The sequence below is a fragment of the Schistocerca serialis genome, chromosome 3 (genome assembly GCF_023864345.2).
Source record: "Schistocerca serialis cubense isolate TAMUIC-IGC-003099 chromosome 3, iqSchSeri2.2, whole genome shotgun sequence".
In the NCBI taxonomy this organism is placed as follows: domain Eukaryota; kingdom Metazoa; phylum Arthropoda; class Insecta; order Orthoptera; family Acrididae; genus Schistocerca; species Schistocerca serialis.
This window is the reverse complement of record NC_064640.1, coordinates 318,676,531-318,703,705: the sequence shown is the minus strand read 5'-3', so window position 1 is coordinate 318,703,705 and position 27,175 is coordinate 318,676,531. Positions and strand designations below refer to the sequence as shown.

At 36.1% G+C, this 27,175-nt stretch overlaps 1 protein-coding gene across 1 annotated transcript in view; it reads left to right on the top strand.

The window, feature by feature from the left end:
- Positions 1–26,919, top strand: part of LOC126471602 (fas apoptotic inhibitory molecule 1) — a 55,889-nt gene extending 28,970 nt beyond the window's left edge. Inside the window, exons 3-5 of the mRNA XM_050099839.1 lie at positions 7,694–7,916; positions 18,743–18,792; positions 26,536–26,919. Of these exons, the coding sequence (XP_049955796.1) occupies positions 7,694–7,916; positions 18,743–18,792; positions 26,536–26,688 (426 nt within the window). The 3' untranslated portion in view covers positions 26,689–26,919. The remainder of the gene's footprint in view (positions 1–7,693; positions 7,917–18,742; positions 18,793–26,535) is intronic.
- Positions 26,920–27,175: the final 256 nt, after the last annotated feature.

Here is a 27,175-nt window from a genome sequence, read left to right as displayed (position 1 = left end):
ATCCACTGCAGTAGTAGTCCTTGGGTGGGCTGAGCGAGGCATGGCATCGACAGTTCCTCTCTCTCTGTATCTCCTCCATGTTCAAACAACATCGCTTTGGTTCACTCTGAGACACCTGGCCACTTTCCTTGTTGAATGCCCTTCCTGGCACAAAGTAACAAAGTGGAAGCCGGCCGGTGTGGCCAAGCAGTTCTAGGCATTTCAGTCTGGAACCGCGCAACCTCTATGGTTGCAGGTTGGAATCCTGCCTCTGGCATGGATGTGTGTGATATCCTTAGGTTAGTTAGGTTGAAGTAGTTTTAAGTTCTATGGGACTGATGACCTCAGATGTTAAGTCCCATAGTGCTCAGAGCCATTTGAACAATGTGGACGTGATCAAATTGCGATTAAGGGATCTAACATTCCACACTCCGATCTGTATAGTGTCAGTTTTATTTTTCCTGATGATGACATCCTCCTGAGTAGTACATGCACAGAGCTCTGAATAGGGCACTATTTTACCTCCAAAATATTTTATTCATGAGGAGACCACTGAGTCTCATTTCAGTTCCCAGAGACAATGGCCATACGTGTGTAAGTTGTGCTTGTGTCAATGTGTTTGTGTGTTTTCTACTTCAGAAGAAGGCCTTTTGGCCGAAAGCTAAAAATGTGTAGCAGTCTTTTTGTTGTGCCTGTCTACAACTCAATGTCTCCTCTATACAGTGAGTAGCAGTTTATCCTATTTTAATATTCTCATTTAGGTTAGTGGTATTCTTATATGCTTCTGACTAGACGTGTACCATAGCTGTTCATTTATCTGTTTATAGCAACATTATTTATTTTCATCAGTAAACACTTCCGGGCTAAGTTGCCGTGGTCGATAAAATTTGGTGAAACAAGCGTGCTAGCGAGGACGTCGCACTATTATACACGTATGTATAGAAAGGCAATTGAAATCGACAAACATCAATACAATTTTAATTGTAAAGAAGAAGGATTAAAATTGGATAAGGTATGGCGGTCGACGTTGCATCAATCACGTGACAATCGATTGCCTGCAATCGAGAGAACAGACAATAGCCAGAGATAGCTGCACTTTGACGCCACGTGATGTGCGGTGGCGCCCCCTACGATATTCATATAAGCGGTGGCCCCAGCTCCTAGCAGCCAGTTTTCGACTCACCTCGGAAGATGTTCTCCGTAGTTGAGAACGAAACGTCAGGGAGAAGAAGTTCTACAGATCGACCACGGCAACTTAGCCCGGAAGTGTTTACTGATGAAGACGTCGGCCGTGAAAGCCTACATGGAATGATTATTTATTTTGTTGTAAGAGTTTGCATATTTATCTGTTATTTGTGTTGTAAGTTTAACTTTTTGGTTTAGTGTTACATTACCTGTGATACAGACAAAAAGAAAGATGGATAGTGACTGTAAACCTATCATGTACAGATGCAGAGGTAATTTGGCACTGTCCATAAACAGTTGGAAACTGTGCAGGCCATAGTCAACAGACTGCAGGCTGCTGAGGAGGCATCAGGACACCTGAGACAATTGCTTTGGCACCTCTGGAGCCATCTTGCTCAGGTAGCTGAGTGGTCAGTGCAACAGAATGTCAATCCTAAGGGCCTTGGCTCAATTCCCAGCTGGGTCAGGGATTTTCTTCACTCAGGGACTGGATGTTGTATTGTCCTGATCATCATCATTTCATCCTCATCGATGCGCAAGTTGCTGAAGTGGCGTCAGATCGAAAGACTTGCAGCCGGTGAATGGCCTACCCGATTTGGGAGGCCCTCGTCACATGACACTTATTTCCTCTGGAGCCTATAGCATCAACTGAGATCCCAGATGCCAGTGCACTTTCAGATCTGCACATCCCAGCCTGTCAACGCTTACCTATTGGTGCCGGCAAACATTGGCGGATTGTGAATCTCCGGGGTGAAAGCGGGTTCTAGCCACTCTGCTATCACCCTACCTATTAAAAACAGGTTTGAGGTATTGCCTAATGCTGGAAGTTAATCTGAAACAGCACAGGACACCTCACCCATGGGGCGAGTGGGCGATCTTCCTGACAGGTCAATACAATTGTAGAGGGTGAGATTGCTTGTCATTGAAAGCTCCAGTGTCAGGTAGATTATGGGGCCTCTCAGGGAAATAATAGGCACATCAGGTAAGAAGGGCAGTGTCTACTCTGCTTGCTTGCTGGCAAGTCTCATCCAGGTAATGGAGGAGGCTCTGCTGGCAGTAATTGAGCACACTTGGTGCACTCAGCTCTAAATCATATCTCATGTAGTAATGAATGGCACCTGAGTTCAGAGGCTGTCTTCAGATCCAACAGGCAGCTGGCTGATTTGATGAAAACAACTACCTTCACCCACAGGGTAGATGCAGAGCTATCATTTTGCAGCATTGTTCCCAGGACTGAGTGTGGTCCTCTGGTTTGGAGCCCAGAGTAATTTTAAAACCAGAGGCTCAGATGATTCCACAAAAACCTTGGATGTGGATTTCTTGTCCTTCATTATTGGGTGGAGAATTGTAGGGTCTCCCCCATCCTTAATCAGTTAGATATGAACGATATTCAGGAAGTGGCTTTAAGGTGGCAGAGTACATTTCTTGTGCTCATGAGGGTTTCTTAGGACAGAGAAACCCCTCCACAGGCCCAGCAAGATGTGCTGTGATACCAGACAGTGTAGCATTGATCATAGCAGCCTGGAAGAAGAAAATGTTAATATGGTATGAATTAACTATAGTGACATCTATGTAAAGGTCACAGAACTAGTCTGGCATATAAACAATAACCGTTTATTTATTTATTTGTCCATGAGATGTTGTGGGTACCGAGAATGTATAGTAAGATGTTGGACATCGTTGAACACAATAATGTTTCTATCATTATAAAACATCATTAATTACCTGTGGTTATGGTACAAATTATTGCTACAGTATTAACATTGCTTCAGTGATTACAGTGCTACTATGGTTTCAGTGCATAATACTGGTACATTATTAATGATACTGATACAGTATGATATATAAAAGAATTATTTCAGGCTATAGAAGAAATGGTCCATTATATATGCCTTCATGGCAGCTCTGAATCCTGCAACACTGTTTACTGACTATATGTTTTTTGGTAATTTTCTAAATATCTTTGTTGTGTGTATGTAAATCTTCATTTTGGATAAAGGGTGTGGGATTTTCAATCTTATACTATTTTATGAATACTATGGTTTTATTTATGGGGGTGTGCTGGAAAGTAATGCCTCCAAATTTTTTATTCTGTTCTCAATGTTGGTTGAGATATTACATGTAATGTATATTAATTACTGCTGACATGAATTGCAACCCTCTGCCACTAGTAAGCTCCAAATTGTAGCATGTAACATGATGGTGTGTAACAAACTATGTTGCTCCATGAGTGGTGCTGAAAAAATTGAAAGCATTAATTCAAAGAGTTCATCTACACGTGGAGTACCCTCTTTTCAGCATGACAATGCCAGACCACATATGAGTGCTGTGACATCTGCAACAATCTAACACCTTGGGCTCACTGTCATCAATCATGCTCCCTAACTTGGCCACATGTGGTTTTCGTCTGTTTCCAAAACTTAAAGAACACCTTTTAGGGCTTAACTTCAATACTGATGAAGTGGCACAAGCAGAGGTGAGTTTGTGGCTCTGTCAAGAAAGTCAAACACTCTACAGAGACGGTTTCAACAAATTGGTGTCTCATTGTGAGAAACATGTTCATCACTAGTGTGACTATGTTGAGAAATAAATATGTAGACATGAAGAATAAAGATGTAGAATGTTAATAAAATATGTTTTATTTAAAAATCTTTAAGAGTTTTCACATAAAAGAATTGGATCATTTATTTTGAGCATGCCCTCATATATGCAGGCATGAAAGTAGAGAGATTTGCAGTTTTTGAAGAGTGGCTTGCAAGGTTTTCTGTGTGTGGTACCTTCTATGTTTGTTTTTTGGATTCTGAATAACTTAATGCTGTTTGGAGAAGCTCCCCAGAAAATGACTGAACATCTGCATAATGCACACTTTAGGTAGTCTTTGCTGCAGCAGCTTTCAAGTATCCTCATCACATAGCAAGATGTACTCAATTTCTTCGATGAGGTTGTCAGTATTAGTTCTCCACCTGACATTAGCCTGGACCCAAAGCCCAAGAAACTCTTTTCACAGCTTTGTTTGACTACTGTGTATTTATAGTTTGCATGACCCTTTCCTTGATGTTATGGAGGTTAAGTGCTACAATCCTTAATGCTAGTGAACTATTGCATAAATGTGTCAGTGATTTTACTAAGAGTTCACCACAGGCTTTTATCATTTTGTCAAATATACCATCTACTTCAGAAGACTGTTACATTTTTCAGGTATTATGATTGCCAAAATGTCTTCTTCATTCACTGGGTACAGAAATAGAGAGGTAGCTGAGCTGTTGATCTTAATAATGGTGCAGTTGCATTTTCGTTAACTGAGTAAATGTGACTGATTAGTTTCCCACGTATATTTGTAAAATAGTTGTTGAAGATATATTCTACTTTCCTTGGATCTGTTATTTTCTCTCCATCTTAATATAGCTTGATATTGGCATTTTTGGTAATGACATCACCTGTCTGTTATTTCACAACTTTCCACGTAGTTTTTGTCTTGTTTCTAGCAGACTGTATATAAAAGACATTTGCCTTTGTTTTTGCTGCCTTCACAACATTTTTAAATATTGTCTTGTAGTTTCTGTAGTGAGCATGAAATTCATCATGCACCTGCTGTCTTTATAATATCATATAGTAGTTTTGTCTTTTTTGCTTGAGGTCTTAATACCAGCTGTTAGCCAAGACTTATTTTTATTACTGGACCTTAGTCCATGTTTTTCACTGGTAATGGAGTTTCATAGTACTTAGTAAATATTTCACATGTACTCCCATGCTGATATGCTGCATTACAGGTTTTCTTAGCTAACAGATGTCTGAATGTACCTATGGTTTGTTCACATAGGATTCATTCTTCTTTGACTCATTCTGTTTGCATTGTGGTTTTGGATATTTTTGGACAGTAATGTAGTCCTACTGTCCATTATGGTCACTATATCCTGTATTTATGGTTCCAGCCTGGAAGTCACTATTTTCTGCATTTATAAATATTTGCTCAATAGTGGTACATGTAGTTTTCGTAATTCTAGTGGGAGAGTATATAATGGCCTGTAATTTATATGCTGAAAGTATAATCATGAGAGTTTGCTTTTCATTTGAGTTTGCCTAAAAATTTATATTAAAATCTGCACATACTATTAGATTTTTCTTATTAGTGTTAAGTTTACTGAGCACAGTGTCTAGTTTCTCTAGTAATATGTATAAGACCCTGTGTGGGCTTCTGTAGAAGCAAACTGTAATTGTTTTTGTCAAAGTTGTTTCCATAGTTCAAATCTGAAATTCTTTTTCCTTTCCTAGCATCTCTGAGGATTTTAAGCAACAATGTTTCATGCTGCTTCTAACAAAAATGCATGTTCCACCATGGGCAGAGAATATCCTACAGAACAATGAGGATAGTGTTAATCCTGGTAGTTTTGTAACTGTCAGCATATCACTGCTCAACCAATGTTCACTTAAGCATACAACAGAATCTTCCTTCAGATCATCTGACAAGATCAAAATTGATGATTTTATTTGGAAATGACTGTACATTCGGATGAATGAGCATGAATTTTGTACTGTTGTCATGTTAAGGTATATGTAATTGGCCACTTATTACTAGGCCCACATAGTAGTAGGAACAGAAAGCTGGCTGAAACCAGATATCTGTAGCAATGATATTCTAAATTCCAACTGGGACGATATCATAAAGATAGGGTGAACACTGGTGATAGATGCATGTTTACAGCCATAAAAATAATATTAATACCTAGTGATATTAGTGCAGATTCCAAGTGCAAAATAGTTTGGGTGACTACAAGTGTTAATGTGGATCAAACATGGTGACTGCATACTTTTCAGGCCCCCTGTCTCAGGAGTATAGTGGCAGCTATATCACGGGCTAATGTCTACTCCACCAGCAACCCACATTGCTACCAAGTTATGCAGGCAACCTACTTCCTTACAGATGACTCTCAAGGGCTACCAAGCTACATGCAGTCACCAGATGGCAACCAAAATGCCAGCACAGGTTGCTGGCCCCATGGACCTCTTTCCTATGCTGGCCATGTGACAAGAGGCAAGACTGCTTTTATGCTATATGTAAACAATGGTGATGGTGGTGAAGTCCCATACTCCTTGACAGAGCATAGGGGAACGATGCAGGAGACCCGCACCGCCGTACTAGGCAAGGAGGTGGTTTGCCATTGCCTTCCTCTGACCATAATGAGGATGAATGATGGTAATGAAGATGACACAATAACACCCAGTCATCTTGAGGCGGGTGAAAATCCTGGACCCTGCCGGGAATCAAACCCGGGAGCCCATGCTCGGGAAGCGAGAACGCTACCACAAGACCATGAGCTGCGGACATGTAAATAATATAATAGACAAATCAGATGTTCCATGAGGCTTTTTGTGGATGATGCTATTGTATACAGTGACTGAGGAAGTACAAAATTAAGTACAAAATTATCATCCTACAAAGAGGCTGTGGAACATAATTTAAAACTTTTAGTTAATGTAGTGAAATTAGAAATTAATGCTAATTATTCTTTTTTTCTTTTGCTTTAAGAATGAAGTGACAAAATATTGTTGGTATAAGTATAGCAATAATAAAATTGAAGTTAGCAAATTTAAAGTTAAGTAATTTATATATCTTTCTGTGAATGGTGAAAAACTGGCATAAACTAAATCTAATTAATTCATATTAAATTTGCACACTGTCATCTAGATAGCTATGTATTCCCAGTGTTTCAGCAGATCCTAAATTAGCTATTTCACACTAGATTAAGGAAAAAAGTGGGCATTATAGTGATCTCATTTATACAGCTAGGACTAGGTTAAGTATAGAAAAATGATCAATATGATGAAAAAGGAAGAGGTTTCCTCCTATAGATATCATAATAGCCATAATATTCTCCTCTAATTACTCATACTCACAATAAATCAATCATGAGACAAAATAAAAATTACATAGAATTGATCTCTTCAGCAATGAGAAATGTGCAGAAACAAAAGTCTTCACCTAGACCAAGGTTAATGTGAATATGAAATTAGTAGAGCATTTCTTGGTTCCTGTTTGTAAGACCTATGTGCATTCAGTGTCCAAAAAGATAAATATAATATACAAGAGAGACAGTAACAGGGAGGATTTGGGAGAAGTAAATAAGGCTAGCTTAGACTTCTACCATACCATATGTGTTGTTTTCAGCATACCAACCTCTCAAATGGATATGCCAGTGAAATGGCACAGGGTACATCAAGTTAACACTCAAAACACAGTGTTACAGATGACAAATAACGGCAATATCCCCAGATCATAGTCTGTGATGACAACTTGTTTTATTTCAGAGTAAAGTTAACTGATGCCTTTTCCTCTCTAATTAGGGGTTTGATAGCTTTCATAGAAATCAGTTTGTAACTCATGTAATGTATTTGCACAAGTTAGTATCTCACAGAGGAGTTTCATCTTTCATGTAGACCTACTTTAATTAATTTGTGTACCTTTTTCTCTGTAATTTCAAATAAGAATAGGGGAAAAAAGAAAATAATTTATATCTATTCTTCCTGATAGGAAATAATCCACCGTGACTGGATGTTTAAGTTGGTCGGTGATGAAATATTCAACATTGGAAATGCTAAATGCGTGCTTAAAGTTATGCCCGCTGGAGCATTTTCCTTTTCTTATGAGCTTTGTGTGAATGACAAAAGCTACCAAAAGTTCACAGAAATACAACGAAAAACAAAAAAAACATGGCTGGTAGAGCTTGAAAGTGGATCATTCAGAGTTATTTTAGGTAAGTTAATAAATATATTAAACTAAAAATTAAACAACTGAATCAACTGAAAGAAACCTGAATTGTGATATTGTACCATTAATATCAGTGACTGCACAGGTTTTCTGGCTATCAATTGGTTGAATTTATCAGTATTATAAAACTATGGTCCTGAGACTAAGAGGAAAGCTGTACACTTTTGGTCATCCATGTTTAAGAATATAAGCTTGTAAGTGGTGGAACAGTTTTGCCAATTTAAAAATGAAAACTTGTTAATATTCTCTTTGTTGTACAGGCTGACTTTTAATTCATTAAAAGCATCCTGAAAACTGAGATTTGGCAGAGAAAAATGAGAAAACCTTTGGAACACTGATTGTTTTCACAAACTCAGTGAACTCATTTGAAGTAAGGATATAATTTAGTACTGTCAAAAAAATTTCATTTAAAACAAGATGGATGGACCATGGAAGCTGACTTGAAGAGACTTTTATTTTGGAACAGAATGGTATTATGAGAACTCCTATTTATTAGTTAGCACATTAGAAGAAGTGTTAATCAAACTGGAAAACATTGTTCCATTGTAGTCTAAACCTTTTTCAGTGTGCAGTTACTTCAAATGATTTTTAGTCCTACAACCAGAAAATCTATTTGAATCACCAAGATGCATATTTGAATCACCAAGATGCATTTAACATTGTTCAGATCCAGGAATACAATTGCAGTCAGAAATGGAGATGAGGAAAATTGAAATCTACCATCACGAGAGGTGATTTTGATCACCGTCATTATGTACAGTGCATGGAAGTAAACCAATGAAGAAAATTCTTTTAATTGGGAATAACATCTACATTGTCCTGTGTATTTAGTGCAAATTAAGTCTAGCAATAAGAATAGTTAGGGTCAGTGCTGCCATTCATTATGTAGGTTCACAATATTGTCAAACAAAGTAGTGTAGAACACACACATATGTTATTGTATAGGTTTGTCACTCCATATGAACAGGCTAGATATTTATCAACTAACAACACAAGTGAAGACCACATTACTCCATGTAGCTTATAGTGAAGCAAAACACATGTTACACACTTGGGAGGAAGATCACTGTTGATATGATGCAGGAAACTGACCCACAGTATTTAATGAAAATGGAACAGCAATTAAGTTATGAGCTTCTTAGTTCTGGTGTTCAAGTCAAAATCTGATATCTTGATTTAGGTGCTCTGTGATGCCTTAAATCATTGCAGGTTAAACATACAAAGGACAATGAAAAAATTCTAAGGGTATCTTGCTTTACATTATTGCAAAAACAATGGTGTTTTTTGCTACAGTGAGATCTTTTCATGAAATTTCAGTCATTACCTTTCTTCTCTTAATACAAAAATATTTTGTTGATGCCCACCTCAGAGAGAAATGATCATCAAAAGAAAATAAGATAAATCCAAGCTTGAATGGAAATATTTAAGTGCTCGTTTTTGCCATGCAGTGTGAGAGAGTCAAACAGAAGAGAAATAGCCTGAAGGCGATTCAGTGAACCCTCTGCCAACCACTTAAGTATGGCTTGAGGAGTAGTCATCTAGATGTAGATATCAGGATTTTTCTCAGTAGGTTCATGGTTAATTCTTTCCTGTTCTTCTTCACCTGATTTGTACATCATATTTAATGCCAATTATGTTGAAAAGATTGTGGAGACAAATATATTTCTTTTCATTACGAAGTATATTTTGGGTAAAACTGGGTGATGAGCAGAGTACTTATTGCATTATAGGGTGTGTGAAACTATTTGAAAAAGAAACTCAATCAAGAAAATTTGATTGCGTCTCGTGATAGGTCAAAGAAAACAGAAAGGCACTACTACAAAAATATTTCAAATAGTGAACAGTTTAACAAGATTGTAATTAATTCTTTAGAAGTGCCCAACAAAATCTTTCTACCTAAAACTTGCTATAGCAAACTGACAACAAATTTAAATAGATCAGTGAAGGCATAAAAATCTTAAGCACTCCAAAAGGGCTGTTACAAATAAAACTAAAATATAAGAGACATTTCCTTTATTGATTATATAATGGAAAAGAAAATCTAAACACTATGATCAGGTCCAAAGGACTGTACAATGCCAAGCAGCTGTCATATTATCCTCTGCCATATGGCATCGTTCTGATGCAGTATGGAGGTGTATGGAGTCAGCACACATGTTCCCCCAGCTGTTGTCAGCTTTCCAGACCTTGGAGATACCACTTCACATTGTGTTACCACCTCAGTTAACATCACAAGGCTGAGTGAACTCCAGTCCAGTCCTCCTACCAAGTAAAAATTCATGGCAGTACCAGACATTCGACCCAAGTCCTCCACATGACAATCAGACATGTTGCCAACTCACCTATGAAGTGTTTATTGTGCATGTTAAACATTATAAATTGTATTTAAGGAAGCTGTGAAGGCAGCAGAGCAAATGTCAAATGATAGCTTAATTTTAAGACATAAAAATAAGTCATTGGTATTGAGTCAGTATTAAATCTGAATTTGGTGAAAAATCTGGTAACAGCAAAATTTCTGAGATTAAGATTGAAAATTATGCTATTATAAATCCTGAAGAAGCACCACAGTGTTTCAATGAGTTTTTCAAACATGTTGTATCAGAGTTTAGTGTTGCGTATTACCAGAAAAACTAAATCACTTTGGGACTGATGAAAAGTTCAAGTATATTTTTGATGTATTGACTAATATTTATATATTGCTAATAAAGGCAATGAGACATTTCCAAAAAGGCAACACATAACAACAATAATGGAAATATACATAACTTTAAAGAGCTGTAGGTCCTCCTGTGAAGCTGAGCTATATACAGTGAGAGTCATGTTGTTCATAAAACAGGTAGTCTTCATTGGTGATACACTCAGATAAGTCACTGACACATAGTAACATTCAGTAACATTGTGCTATGGCAATGTGTTTTCCTCACTGCAGTCTTCTGTACTAAGGTTAATAAGTCTGTAGAGCCATTGAGCCTCTGAGGTGAAGCTCTGAGTGTGGCTGCTCAAAATTCAAGCCAGACAATCAGAGTTACACACAGTGAGGTCATGTGTATTTAGCATCCTCTGGTGGCATGTATGCAGGCACCTCTCTATTGGAACAGTGGGTGATGTAAGAGCAAGCTCGCCCAGTGATGCACTGTTGGGGGGTTCAAAAGTGGCATCTCCCATGTAACTGTGAGCAACACACACTGTGCTGGGTGTGTTTGATGAAGACAACTTTGATACTGCTATCACAAAATTCAGAAATATTTGAACAGAGAACATATAAAGTTTTTACTATCATTAAAAAAGAAAATTTCTGAATTTGATAATGGAATACCCACAAAAGTACTTAAATCAGCACATAAAATAAGTCAACCACCAGCTACAGTAATAAAGTGGCTTTTTGAACAATGCTGTTTCTTAGATTTATCAAAATATACAGAACTGAAACCACTCTTCAATAAAGGGCCAAGGGAAGGTAGAGGATATTATCACCATATCTCTCTTCTTTCTCCCTTGTTAAAAGTTATTCAGAAACTAGCTGCTACCCAGATACAAAATTTTATTGTAAAATATAAGATTATTTTGAATAACTAATTTGGTTTCCTGCAAGGAAAAGAATCTGTGGACTTTTGTAGTACCCAATTAAGGTTACAAAAGTCATTTATTAACTCATGTTGAGTATGCTGAAACATAAAGTAAATAACACTCCATTCACGAGAGTTGCTTATCCTGTGAATTGTCCAAGACCACAAATAAAAACAGATAGCACCACAACTAGAATTATGTTGGTGGAAACCACTCATATGTGAGGTGAAAATTAATCACTTAGGTAAATAATGGTGTCACAGTCCTCTGAAGCAGAAGAGTGGCAGGCTGTTGGCACTATACTCAGAGCCCAACCAGGCCCATTTGTAATGCAAACAGTCCAACAAATAACTAATGTAGCACAGATTCGTTGTGAGTATGTATGCCATGGGGCATTCACTTGCACACAGAAGTGAGAGTGGGCCGGCAGCCACTTGACCTTGAACTGGCTTCCTGATAGGCTCACATGACATGCTAGCCAGAGACACTGAGTTGTTCCCTTCTCACATTAACCATGGTAGATGTAGGTATAATATGGCATATCAATAATGAGACAACATCCATTTACACATATGGTGGGATTACAAGATAGACACTAAAAATAACTATGTTGACAGTATAAGTATCTCACTAGGCAAGATTAATACAGCGACAAGAATCTCCTATGGCCTCACAAAGAGCTTTGAATTAGTAAACAACATCTCACTAGCCCACAAAACAAATGAATATACTATTAGGGACAGTTTACTACAGTGACTTACATGATACCTATGTAACATAAGAGTAATTATCTTCTCGAATACACTAAATTATCCTTTAAAATAGCAAATAAGCGATGCAAGGTGTCCCTGGAGACTCTATTCTTGGTCATGTTTTCTTCCTTTTCTATCTTAATTAAATGCCAGTCCCCATCAATTTTACATCAGTTATGTTTTGTAAAGCTTCTCTAGTAGTCGTAGATTAATTTTTATGGCAGTTGCGCTATCAGACTTAAGAACAGCAGCTTTACATAGACAACACACTTTGCTATGAAATAAAGCTGACCATGTGCCCAGTATAAATGTGTCTCTCCTGTACTTTTCAGATATTAAAGATGTTCAGTAGAAAAATGGAAAATGACACTTTGAAATAATAACAGTACAACTCAAATTACTTTGTTTTATTGTCCCTCTCACATGTACCACACTTCACTAACAATACCTAAATTCATCCAATCTTGTGTTAACAGCTAAAAGCTCATTTCACATTCATACTGAAGTAACCATAGCTATCTTGCATTTCCACATTACTTAAATAGGTAATCACTGATCACGGAAGTCTTTACATTTATTTTCTACTCTCAATATATTCCTCCATGAAAGTGACTGATTCATAAAGATGACACTGCTTCAACCATGAATCTCATAACTAATTCCATGCAGCTGTCAGCAAAATAACTTAATTACTCTTAGTAATTTTCTCCTATAAAACAGCATAACCCTTTCAAGTCTTAATTATACTTTCTACCAATTTCTTCATACTGTCTATCTGCGATGCAGCTGCACATCATTGCTCTGTCCAAAATCCCAACAACTCCACTGCACATACCAAGGTTGTGCATGACCACTACCACTGCGGCATTGTTGTGTTATACCAGACAGCAAAACAATGCTCCCGCCAGAGAAAAGGGCATGCCTAGCTTAAAAAGTTCCAGAATCCAGAAATAAGTAATGAGTACAATATTGCTGCATCATAACATCAAAGATAACAGTAAGTCTTACAGTTTTCATACTATCGATGAATTTAATTGAAACTGCGAAGCAGAATAAAATCTCTGACTACATATATAACACTCTCGATAACTCAAAAACATGGTTCCAGGTGGACATGTCAAAAACATATGGTACAGTGGACAAACTAATAGTCAGAATGCAAGGAAACTGAAATGAGCTACCAAGTAAAGACATAGCAGACGTAGAAACTGTCATATTTTTAGAAGTAAATCCAGATCATTTAAACTGAAATATGTATACTGAGTACTTTTCATGTATGTTATGTAGCTGTGCATTTGTATTGCAAATATTGTCCAGTGCCACTGACATGGACACATGGAAAATTACTCACCACAGTATTTTTGATCAATAATACGGTATGACTTAGTTTTATGGGGGAGGCTCTATTAATACACCATGTGTATTGAATCTCTAGAAACAACATATCAGACATACGTTAGCTGAATATTATTTAAAAAACTAAAACTTTTAACAGTCCCAACCTTATACATCTATTTGATTGTTCATATAGCACAAGAAATAAAGACAATGTTGTCAAGGGCACTCATATGATAGTTTGTAAGGAGGAGTGGGGGAGGGGACTAGACTTGGGGTATGTAATATGGAATGTTTTTAATATCTGAGAAGGTGAATGGTGACGTAAGTAACCATAAAAAATTTCCAGTTCTGATCCTATTAAAAACCGGCATAACACTGACTTTCAAATCTTTTTTCTGAAAGAAAAACACCTGACTCTGACTACACTATATTTTTACTTTACTCTGGGTTTGGAAGGGGTGGGGGGGGGGGGAGGGTAGTGTACCCCCTCCCCCCCCCCCCTTTTGCCACTGGACTTGGGCATCCTTGAACTTTATGCTTCCTGTTCATTGATTAAAATTATGTGTTAAGACTCTTCCAATATAAGAGAACATAAATTTTTGACAGCCTGAAACACAAGAACATTCTGAACATGAGGTTAGGTCTATTGAAAGATTTACATGATAATGCAATACATAAATGTTACTACTCAGTGAAAACAATCATAAAGAACAACTGATCATTTAAGCAGGGTGTCACTAATCATCAATTTTATTATGTAAATATAGCTGCAAATTTAAAGGAAAAAAATAACTTTAGACTACTGCTCCATATCATTAGCTATAATTTTATTGAAATTAATTGTGTTACTAATTTCAAATGAGTCTGCTGTGTCCTAAACAAATGATTAATACACTATGCAGAATGGATAAATTATTTAAAAATCATTTGGCATAATGAAAGACTAGTTTAAATGGTTTTAATGCAGAACTAATTAAATACAGGGAAAATGTATATAACAGCCTATCATAGCTTTATAAGTTTTATTGGAAGCAGAAAATTGTACCAAAATTTGGAGAATTGTCAGAAACCATCATTATTCAAGAAATTCTAGAAACCCCATTGTAATAACTATAGAAGTATAAGTGTATTTGGCACTTCATAACTGATTTATTAACAGTTACTTAAAAAAATGACTTTTAGAAAAGCATTTTTCACTGGTAATTCAATATTTATTTTACACAAGCTTATTGAAAAACAAAGAGAATTTAGGAGAAAGCAATTAGAAAATATCAAAATGAATGTAAGGGTTCAACTATTGGCAGACGTCTCCTAATCTGCTTTAATCTTCATTGGCTAGCATCTCCTGATGAAATTACAATCTTCTCCAACAATAAACAAGATAAAGTTCAATGAGTATAGAAGCTTCATGAAACAGTACCAAAGATTGAACTCCAGAATTCCATAGGAGAAGTATTTCATACAGTATGCAGAAAAGGGGTTCAAGAATTACCCTTCAGCCATCACATTTGGAAAAATCTCCCTTATAGACAAATATGAATATTTAAATGAGTGTTTCAATTATACAAAGAGCCATGTCTTAGGTACATCCACAATGGAGTGGTGTCTTTGGTGAGGCTGGACTAACATATGATTAGAGAAGTGGGATGTCATCCTCTGCAATAGTTATTGTCTCGAAGATTGACTGATCTGGCCTTGTAATATTAGTCTATTAGTTCTTAGTATGTTGGTCCTGTGGACAGCTAAAAGCAAGGGGGAACTACAGTTATTACATTTTCCAAAGAACTGCAGCTTCCTGGGTAAAATATTCTGGAAGTAAAATAGACCATGAAATGGATTTCTCATTCTACAGGTCAGAGTGTGGAATTGTAGATTACTTTACTGGGTAGATATGTGAAACAAAAATGGATCATTGTAAGTTACATATAGTGGAGATAAGTGAAATGTGGTGACACGAAGAGCAGGATTCCTTGTCAGACTGGTATAGTGCTGTCAGCACAATATCAGATAGGGGTAATGAAGGAGTAGGTCTGATAATGAATAAGAAAACAGGAATGAAAGTGAGTTACTGGGAACAGCATAGTAAGTAGTACATCACAGCCAAGACAGGCACAAAGCCATGACCCACCACCATTATACAAGTATATATGTTTAATAGCTCTGCAGATGATGAAGAGATTGAAAAAATGTAACATGAGATAAAATCAATTATTTAGTATGCTAAGGAAGATGAAAACTTAAGTGTAGTGGGGACTCTAATTTCATAGTAGGCAAAGGAAGAGAAGAAAAATAGTAAGAGGATATGAAATGGGAGAAAGGAACCAAAGGATAAGTTGCTAGTTATAATTCAACAAAGAGCACAATTTAATAATGCTTAACACTTGGTTTAAGTATCATGGAAGGATAGTTGTTTATGTGGAAGAGACCTGGAGACACCATAAGGTTCCATATAGATTATATAATGATAAGAGAGATATTTCAAAACCAGATATAGAACTGCAAAATATTTCCAGGTCTTGATGTGGACATAGATCATAATTTAATAATCATGAAATCCATATTATAGCTGAAGAAATTTGAAAATTATAGGAAATGAAGGTGGCAGGATTTGTATGAACTGAAATAATCAGAGGTTGTTGAGAGTTTCAGTTGCAGTGTATTCCTCCTGTTACTAAAACTGTACATAGAGCATGCAGTAAAAGAAACAAAGGACAAAATTGTTGTACTTAATGGTGAGATGAAGACACTTGCACAAAATGAACTAGCATGGAGAACTGCAATCTTAGGACTCAAGAGCACAACACAACAGCTGAGATTATTAAACTGGCAGGGGTTCATCAAGAAGCTCTAACAAAGAAAGAATTACAAGACTACAAGTGGCATATAAGCTCACTTGAACACACATAATAGAAATTTCTCAATAAAAATGGTAAAACTATAATATTATGAAACACTGATTGAGACAGAAGTGCTATACTTGTTTGAAACTATGATATTATGTAGCAGATGACAAATTATAAACAAAGAAGAAAAATCTTGAGGAAAATCGCAGATGAAGAAAACAATCAAACAGAATTCATCAGTTTAATGGAAATGTTAGTTCAATTAGAACACATTAATCACAGTTCTGTGGTCACTTACACAGAATGAATAACAACAGGATCACATAGAAAATTCTTAAGTTTTTTTAAGTACTGAAAATTATAAGAGATGTAAGATACTCACACACACACACACACACACACACACACACACACACACACACACATTACATTCTATGAAGGCCACTGCAAAATAAAAGTATTTAATTACTTATTCCTATTTTATCACATTCATGATGCAGGACTTGTCAAAACATATGAAATCATAGAATTTTTCAAGTTTATATTCAGTTACAAACTATAGGCACATATAAGTTGTAATATTATGTGTAGTCTGGTAGCTTTCTCATCAACACACATTCACTGACTGTAATAAAATGAACAATATTCTACTTAAGTAAGTATAAGAAAACACTTTTTTATGTACATACATACATACATACAGACACACAAAAGACACCACACATAGTATCTGATAAGTTATTGAAACATCTTGATTGGTTTTAGTAAAGTAAGAAATATTCTAGTTACACAGGAGGAACATTAAAAAAACCAACAAACTGCAGGGACATTCCTGGCTGGAAATGGGGGATAAAATGTCCTCTGAACATATGTTCAGAAATGCATCACTGCCACGAAGATGGCACTGATGAATGAAAGTTCCTCTGACCATGTGCCATGTGTTCCTTGTGTGTTGCAGGCTGTGTGATTGACACAGCATACTGCGAGTAGCTTAATGGTGTTGTATTCATGTCAAGAACATGCCAAGCAGATGGAAATAGTCGAGAGGCAGCATGGCTATAACAAAACAAGTACCCTCACAGACATTAATCACATCACTCAACATTTCAAGCCCCTTTTTTGGCATTTGTATGATCATGGGTCCTTTCAGACAGATGAAAATGCTGGGAGGTGGTGGATTGTACATACACTAGATTTAGATGACCAGGTTCTACAGGACATTGAGACAAACCTTAGTACAAGCTCCAAGCGAGTGGCCTGCTAACATAGTTTAACCCAAAGTACAATTATGTGTATTCTGCATGACAACCTCTAATATCCTTATCACCTGCAATGAGTGCAAGGGTTATCAGCAGTGAATCCTCTCTACAGGGAAGAATTTTGTTGATGGTTTTTGCACCAGACCATCATAATTATGGGATTTCTGTCACCAGTCCCCTTTACTGACAAACCATTCTGCTGCTTAAAGTACTCTGTGTCAATCACACACCCTGCAAGACACAATGAACACATGGAATGTGGTCAGAGAAATTGTAAAACATGCTGTCATTTGTCAGTGCCATCTACTGTGGCAACAGTGCATTTCCAGGCACATACTCATAGGACCTTTTTTCCTGCATTACCAGTCAGGAGTCTGTCCCTGCAGGTTGCCAGTTTTATTAATATTCACCCTGTATATGTACACAAATATAGAATTTCAGGTCCACATACATGATGCAAAAGACACATAACTACACGCATCAACCACAGGAGTACATTCATAAAAGGAGTTTAAATTTATCTAGATATACTTTGATAATTATAAATTTATGAATATGTATTCTTTCTGAGTATAAAATATGTACTAAGGTGTGAGTCAAGGCTACTGTAGGTTATCTGATATTTAATTTTATAGTACATAGACTTTGTCAGCTTCTCTCATCTAACAATAATATTATTTTCTATAAAAGTGAAATATATGGAAGCACGTGTACTATGAAAATGGTTTACTTGCCTCCTAATATTGCAAGAAAGGCCTTTATGATGAATACATAAAACATTTCTAATGCAGCTGTTTAAGCACTATATTATCTGTGCTGATAGCTCATTCACATTTAATGGGTCTTGTATTAGCATGAGGGTAGATTTCAACCCTGGTACCATAAGCAAGAACAACATATAATTGGTTTATGAGTACATTTTACTGTTTATTGCATTTACTTTATAGGTATTTTGCTTGCAACTAAATGAAGTGTAGCATTTTAAAGTTATGATTTGTACTCTAATTAGTTTTTGCTAATATGTTTTTCAAATACAACCTAATTTATTTTCAGAAAAAAGTACACTAGATGTCTGGGCAAATGGCGAGAATTTGGAATGTACTGTAAGTCATATTTTGTCTTTATTTCCTGTTTTTCTGTGTACAGAACTATTTTAAAAATTTAATTATCAATAAGTGCCTTCTAACTTCCATATTCTAGTTTTCAGCAGTAATTGAGTATTAACAGAAAATTGTAATTTATTTTCATCAGTTTACATGAATATGTGTGCTTCATTCAAAATTTATAAATACATATTTAACGGTCTACAATACAGATGCCATTACACAGCATGACAGGAACATCTTATCCATTCTTGGTAGCCTTATCTTAGGTCTCAGATTTTTCAGATAGGTCTTTTATTATAGAAATGTTATCAGCACAGTTCTGTATCGTTTGGTGCAGCCATAAATATTACTGAAAACTTTCATACATATTTCTAGAATAGAAAGAAATGTATAGAAGAGATTTTAAAACACAAACTGCTTTTTCATTTTGTAGTAAGGGAATATTTATAACTGCAGTAGCAGCCTATAGTATGTAATTTATTTCTTCAAGGGTAATTTTACAATAACATAGGATATACCAGTTTAATAGTTGGTAAAACCTGTTATATATACAGACATATAGATGTGTTTAATGAGGAGCAGACGGGTGGTTAATCTTGCTGTTATTGATGGAATCATCCCACTGTTTTCCTGAAGTGATTTAAGAAATCCACAGGAAAATTAAATCATGATGGTGAGGCAGAGCATGAGTCTTCATCCACCAGAACTGAGGTCAGTTTCTTAACAAATGCACTACCTCATTCAGTTTAATACTGGTGTACAGTACTCTCACATTTATACATACTTGAGCAAATACTGATCCTAATGGATTGCCATCATGGTACCTATTCGTGCCTCACAGTAATTCATGATGTGTCACATATATGAACTACAATTTCAGTAAAGCCACATTGTACATTGTCCTGTATGTTTCATTTCATTTGCCTGCATCTTCATTTCATTTGCCTTCATCTTTAATTCTGTTACAATGTTAACAAAAAAATGGTATACTTATTTTGTATACACATTAATGTGGCCATTTTATTCATCTTTATTGATGTTTGTTATTGTCTGTTAACCTTTTTAAACAAGCAATGACAACCATGAACTGTAAAGATGATGAAATAGCAGACACTTATTTGTGAACAGCATGATTACATAACTGTTTGTAAATGAAAAAGACATGCAAATTATAAGAGACATAAAAGTTATTCAAAGCTAGGCATCCCACACTAATGGCTGCAACCTGAGGATGACTCCATCTATATGGTTTGAATCATACTCTTTAAATGTTGATGTTCAGTATATACATAAAAGGCTGTATGAAAATACTGAATATTTTCTTATAAAATATCACATGACAAATCAGCGCATTTTATCAACATCAATGTATGCTGTGTGACCAAGTGACAGAATTTGTCTGGTGACTAATGGCCAACCTTTGTGAATGTATTATTCAGTTTTCTGCCAACAATAATCACAAAAGCTTTTCAAAAATGCAGTAACCCTTTTGAATCAGCCATTGGTCACCATCATACTGCCTAAAGCACATTCTGCTAGTGGTGAAAAATTTCCATTACACTGTGCATTCATAAAAAAAAAGTTAAAACAACTACAGCTTGGAGAGGCGTTTATACACAGCACTCTACACCACCTCAAGATATGAACACAAAGGTACAGATATCACAATGAATTGACAGCATTTAGTTTCAGTATGATGGATGTAGAAGAATTATGTACAAAGTTTAAATGGATTGTACATCATACTCTGGAGAAGCATGTGCTGAGTAAGTAGATTATGGATGGAAAAAATCCACCATGATTTAAAAACAAAATTTTAAAAAATGCTGAGGAACAAAAGGTTGTTGCACACTTGGTTCAAAAGAGAAAGCAGAAATGATGGCAGGCAAAAGTTAATAGAAACTTGTGCATCTGAAGAAAGATCAATGTGCAAAGCTTATGACAACTACCACTGTCATACCTTAGCAATAGATCTTATTGACCTGAGAAAATTCTGATCCTTCATAAAATTGCTAAGTGAGTCTAAGGCTTGTATCCAGTCACTTGTTGACCAGTCTAGTGTGGCAGTAGAAGATCACAAAAGTAATGCCAGAGTTTTAAATCTTGCGTTTAAGAAATCATTCACACAGGGGAATCATACAAACATACCTTCATTTGACCATCACCAAGACTCCTGTACAGAGGATACAGTAATAACTATTGCTGGTGTAGAGAAACAACTGAAAGTGTTGAAAGTACATAAGTTGACAGCCCCTGATGTAATCCCAGTTCGGTTTTACAAACAGTACTATAAAGCATTGGTCCCTTACATGACTTGCGTTTATCACAAATCTCTCACCCAGCACAAAGTCCCAAGTGACTAGAAAAAAGAACACATGACACCTGTATATAAGAAAGTTGAAAAAATGGACCTGCAACATTGCAGAGCAATATCTTTAATGTTGGTTTGCTGCAGAATCCTTGAACACAGTCTCAGTTCAAATATAAATTTCCTTGAGAGGGAAATGCTTCTGTTTGAAAATCAGCATTGTTTCAGAAATCATCACTTGTGCAAAACTCAGATTGCCTTTTTCTCACATGAGGTTCTGCAAATCATGAATGAAGGGCAACAGGTGGATACCATGTTCCTAATTTCCATAAAGCATTTGACGTGGTGCCACACTCCCGACTTAATGAACATACAAGCATGCAGAATAGGTTCCCAGGTTTGTGAATGGCTCGAATACTTCTTAAATAACACAACCCAGTATGTTGTTCTCAATGGGGAATGTTCATCAAAGACAAGGGTATTGTCAGGAGTGACCTAGGGAAGTGTGATAGGTCTGGTGTTACATTTTATATACCCTGTCAGACAGGGAAAGGAGCAGTCTGTGGCTGTTTACTGTGGTGTATGGGAAGGTATCGTCATTGAGTGACTGTAGAAGGATACAGGATGACTTAGACAAAATTTATACTTGATGTGATGAATGTCAGTTAGCTCTAAATGTACAAAAATGTAAGTTAATGCAGATGAGTAGGGAAAAAAAACCATAATGTTTGAGTATCGTGTTAGTAGTGCATTGCTTGAAACAGTCACATCGATTAAATATCTAGGTGAAGCATTACAAAGCAATATAAAAGGGAATGAGCATGTAAGGACCCTAGTATGGAATGGTAATCATTGACTTTGGTTTATTGCTAGAACTTTAGGAAAGTTTGGTTCACCTATAAAGGAGACCACATATAGGACACTAGTGTGACGTATTGTTAAGTACTGTTTGAGTATTTGGGATTTGTACTAGGTTCCATTAAAGGAAGGCATTGAAGTAATTTGGAGGTGGGCTGCTAGATTTGTTACCAATAGGTTCAAATGACATGCAAGTATTATGGAGATGCTTCGGGAAGTCAAATGGGGATCATGGAGGGAAGGTAACATTCTTCTCAAGGAGTACTACTGAGAAGATTTAGAGAACTGGTATTTGAGGCTGACTGCAGAATAATCTTACTGCCACCAACATGCATTTCACGAAAGTATCTTGAAGATAAGATTAGAGAGATTAGTGCTCATTTGGAGGCATACAGACAGCTATTTTTCCCTCGCCCTATTTGCGAGTGGAACAGAAAAGGAAATAAGAGTAGTGGTACAGGGTAACCTCCACCATGCACCTTACAGTAGCTTGTGGAGTATGTATGCAGATGCAACTGTAGATATAGATGAAGATGAAGCAGATGGTGTGGGAATGGGGGAGACTGTCCAAATATTGTGATACATAATGCTAAAAAATCACCATTTTTTAACAGTGGTGTTTACTAATATAACATAGTTGCATTTTTGTATGAAATAAATAATTACTGCATTGTGGCCAAACACTCAAGCAGAAAGTAGTCTGAGCTGGACAAATAGCCACGAGCTCTTTCATAAAAAATATTTTTGATATGTTACTGGTGAGTTAGTAAGTGAAATACAGTAATATTATATTAAACTTACATCATACTGATACTTTCATCACAACCAGTATGATGAAATGTTTTTTAGAATATCAATAAAGGAGTGGATTTGAATCTTCAGCTTTGTGTTTACATTGCATGACATTTACTGCTATAACATGAGTAGATTCAGTGGCAGAACAGCTCAAGCAGAAGACAACACTTCCTCTGGAATCCTCTTCATTGTACAGTGTCACTAGTCTGGACAGATGGCTGCACTTATTGTGCTGATGGATGGCCAAGTTTATTGCTGCTTTAAGTAAATTACTTAGACTTAGTCTCTGTGATTGTTGGTCAGCTGTTAGGTTTTATATCAGATTTTTTACATACATTTTTCTGCACAGATTAAAGACTTGCCAATGTGTACAGTGATGCATCAAATGGCAAAAGATCAGTTTTTCCAATGAGCTTCAGTTCAGTTTGGATTACAGTGAGGGATGAGTACTTCTTAGCCAGTAAATAGGTACTCACAATTTTTGCACCATTGAGTGTCATGAGCAGTCCATGCTGTCAAGAGGTATGGCTCCAGCAGAGATACTGCAAGGCTCAACATAATGTTCCCACTTGTTATTTCAACAAACGTGTTCATCCATGTGTTACAAACAATATTCAGTAATTCATCTTCTCTACCTTGCTTATTTGCCTGGCATGCATGTATCTGCTCCTCCACATGCTCTCCAATCCCCTGACACCCAGCCCCACAAAAAAACACCCCATTTAATACATTTGAGCTTTTTTAAATCATTCAATGACCTGTTTACGATGCTACTCTAATAGTCAATACTGTTGAACTTAAGTGTAACATTCAGATTCCAAGTTAGATGCAATGCTGTTCCTCAGACACTGAAACCTCATCTGGCTCAATGTCAAGAACTGTAGGACTTCTTATGTCAGCATTTGGTGTGAAATACTCGTTTTTGACATGTTAATACTCTGATCATTTAATTTTTTTGTATCATTGTAAATCATATGTCAATTAAAACTCATTAATTTCTGTTGAGTCCACCACAGGGCTTCAATTTTAACAAAACATTGTGTGAGAATAACATCAAACAAACAGTGTTTTAGAACAAAGTCAAAGCATACTAGATTCACTTCCTCTTAGGACCCAATGTAGACAAGCTGAATGGAGGCAGTAAGAGATACTGAAATGGGATGAACAGATTTCTTAGAACTCATACAGGAGACACTATTTAGCAGTAAGGAAATTTTAGTGAAGTTACAGTGCCACATTATTATGAATCTGGAAGTTTATTGGCCAAAGTGACTGTCAACAGAATTTACAAGGAGAAGTCATTTACAATCATGTGTCTGATGTGATAGAGTAAGTAGTGAAGTAAGATAATGGACTTATCAGTTAAACACAGTGTGTTTGAATGAGAACTAAGTGAGGATTCTTCTGGACACTTTCAGTACCTGCAGTGAAGTGTTCTAAGTCACAGTAGGCTCATACTGGTACATAACTGTTACTGATATTTTTTTTTCCGTATACATACTAAAAAGATTTTAGGTCTTCAATTTATATTATGGATGTCACTGTCTCCCAGTTATATACAGTTTGCAGGTTAGATGCCTACTCTAGTGTTAGTACTCTTTTTAATATATAAAAATATCATATATGATGTTGTAGTGCTGAACATGTTTCGAATAGCTGTTGATGTTCTCTCAGTGATTATCAATTAGCACAAAAGACACATGTAGGCAAAAGGGGCTGTAATAATGACGCAGAACAGTTGACTGTATAAATGTAATAACTCAGTAATCAATATTTGATTAAATGCATCAACTTTTAATTAAAACTAGAAGAACAATGAGTCAAACTTGACATGATGGTGAGCAGTCCATTTCACAGTGCCAAATTAAAAGAGATGCTACTGCTCGAGCAACACTCCTTTATACTAAATATGGAAACTGAGATCCCACAGTGTTCCCTTGCGTCAGGAATACACACTTATGATTTCAAACAGTGGAAAATCCAGGATGGACTATGACAATATTATGAAAAGGATAGTTGCTACTCACCATATAGCGGAAATTCTTAGTCGCAGATGGGTGCAACAAAAAGACTGTCAGAATGTAAGCTTCTGACCAACAAGGCCTTCATTGGAAATAGAAAACACACATACACACATTTTATTTATTTTATTTATTTATTTGGTATGTGTATTCCATGGATGTGGACTGTGTCAATACAATTGTACAAATACAATTAATGCTACAGAATAGTAATATAATACAATGATACAGATATTAATAAGTATCACTTTTTCTCATTTACAAGCTGTCATTTAACTAGTATAGCAATTCACAATATAACATTATAACTATAACATTAACATAATATTGTACCGTCCATCTAATAACTAAGAGACTAAATACATCTATTATTAAGGGAGGGCATTACTTCTGGAAAAGAATTCATCTAATGAGTACAGTGGATGGTCAAGCAGGTATTTCTTCAACGTACCTTTGAAAAGCATTTCATTTTCTCTTGTACATTTAATGTGTGTGTGTGTGTGTGTGTATGTGTGTGTGTGTGTGTGTGTGTGTGTGTGTGTGTGTGTGTGTGTGTGTGTGTGTGTAAAGGGGAGATTAAAGAAGTCTTGTGAGTGAGGGCAGTTGTCTAGAAGAGACAGAAGACCCAGGGGTACTCGCCTTGAAAGTTAAGGAAAAAACCTTCAGAAACTACTGTTTTAAGCTGTTTTGATACTTAAAAATATCAAATGATTGCAAAAATATGTTTTATATTAGACAAAAAAGTTTTAAATTTCTTGAAATGTGTAGCATTCACAACCTTTTTCTAAGTAACTTTTGTCTTTTATATAATTGTTAACGAACAGCAACAAGCTCTCAAGCCTTTTGTTAACACACAGATGATAAGCAAGTTAAAAGCAAATAAACTAAAATTAGAATAAAATACTTTTAAAACTGTAGTTCTTAATTTGTTCACAACTATATTTTGGCCAGTTTAGTTCATAAATGTATTTGTATTTATATTTTGAAAATTATAATTGTAAAGCATGCTGCTGTGGCAGATCAGGAAGCCCTGCTAATATTTGGTACCCACAATTCAACCAGGAGGGGGAGCACAAGTCACTGGTACAGGTAGTACATTCTCTTGGGCACATCAAGTAAGACGGCTTAGGGAATACTGAATTAAATGACTAAAACCACTGACCAAGACTCTAAATTCACATACTTACCTTTGCTGCAGATTACAAAAATTACCATTGATTTTAATTTATTTTCAACTTTTGGAGGGGGTGATTGCCTGTTCTGCCCCCCCCCCCTCCACCCCTCCCCCCTTTAATCTGCCCTTGCCAGTGTATGTTTTCTGTTTACGATGAAGGCCTTGTCGGCCAAAAGCTTACTTTCTGACAGTCTTTTTGTTGTGCTTATCTGTGACTCAGTATCTCCACTATATCGTGAGCAGTAACTATCCTTTTCATAATATTGTCAAACTTAGGGTGTTAATTATATCAAAGTCATGTTTTACTCACAAAGAATGAGTTCCATTGAATACAGTGGATTTGAGCTTAACCTTGAAGAGTCACATTATGCAGTGAATTGAGAATCAGTCAACACCAGTTCCCTAATACATAAAAGAAACATTAACGTTCCCAACATTCCAGATGATAAAAATTTCTTAATTAAGATGTGAATCTAAGGCCCAAGGGTATCCAGTTCATGCATTAAAGTATAGAAGCACACAGGATTACATTAATTTCTGTGAATTCTTGAAGTCTGTTTTTCCATAAACCCTTATGTTTTCAGCATGAATTTGTAGAAGATGGCAGTGAAACTCTCTTTTATCTTGGAGGAAGACCAGCATGTATTAAGACTGTGACAAGTGGAAAACGAAAAGAAGGTATTGTCCATATCCTTTTTGTGGATGGGAATATTATTGAAGAAAACAATTCTGTGTAAAGCTTCTGATATATACTAGTTTTTGAGCTTACAGTTTGAGTGTCAATCTAGAAGTGCCCTTAAATGTCACTGTTTCTGAACCATCTTCATGGTATGAAAGTAAAGTGAATATTTTGTAATAAAAATTTCTTGATTATATAAATGACCAACACAATTGTAATCACAAATAAACAAACAAAGATGCTTACCATTATGTGCCTTTTGCTGCCAGTGAGTAAATGAAAAATGTCAGCACATATATGTATTGTACTTATGAAACAAACTGTTGTTGTAAATGCATATAATTTGTATATTCACTTTTAAACACAGTTTTAAATAAAATGAGTAGTTTGTATGAATATATTCATTTATAACCAATTTCCTCTTAGTGTGACCATGTACTTCTTTTTAAAAAGAATTTGATAATGTCCTATTGACTTCTGTGAATGCATGGTGTCCGTTCCTTTGAAAGAACAGACATCACATAGGTCCTGCAACTGTGAAACAC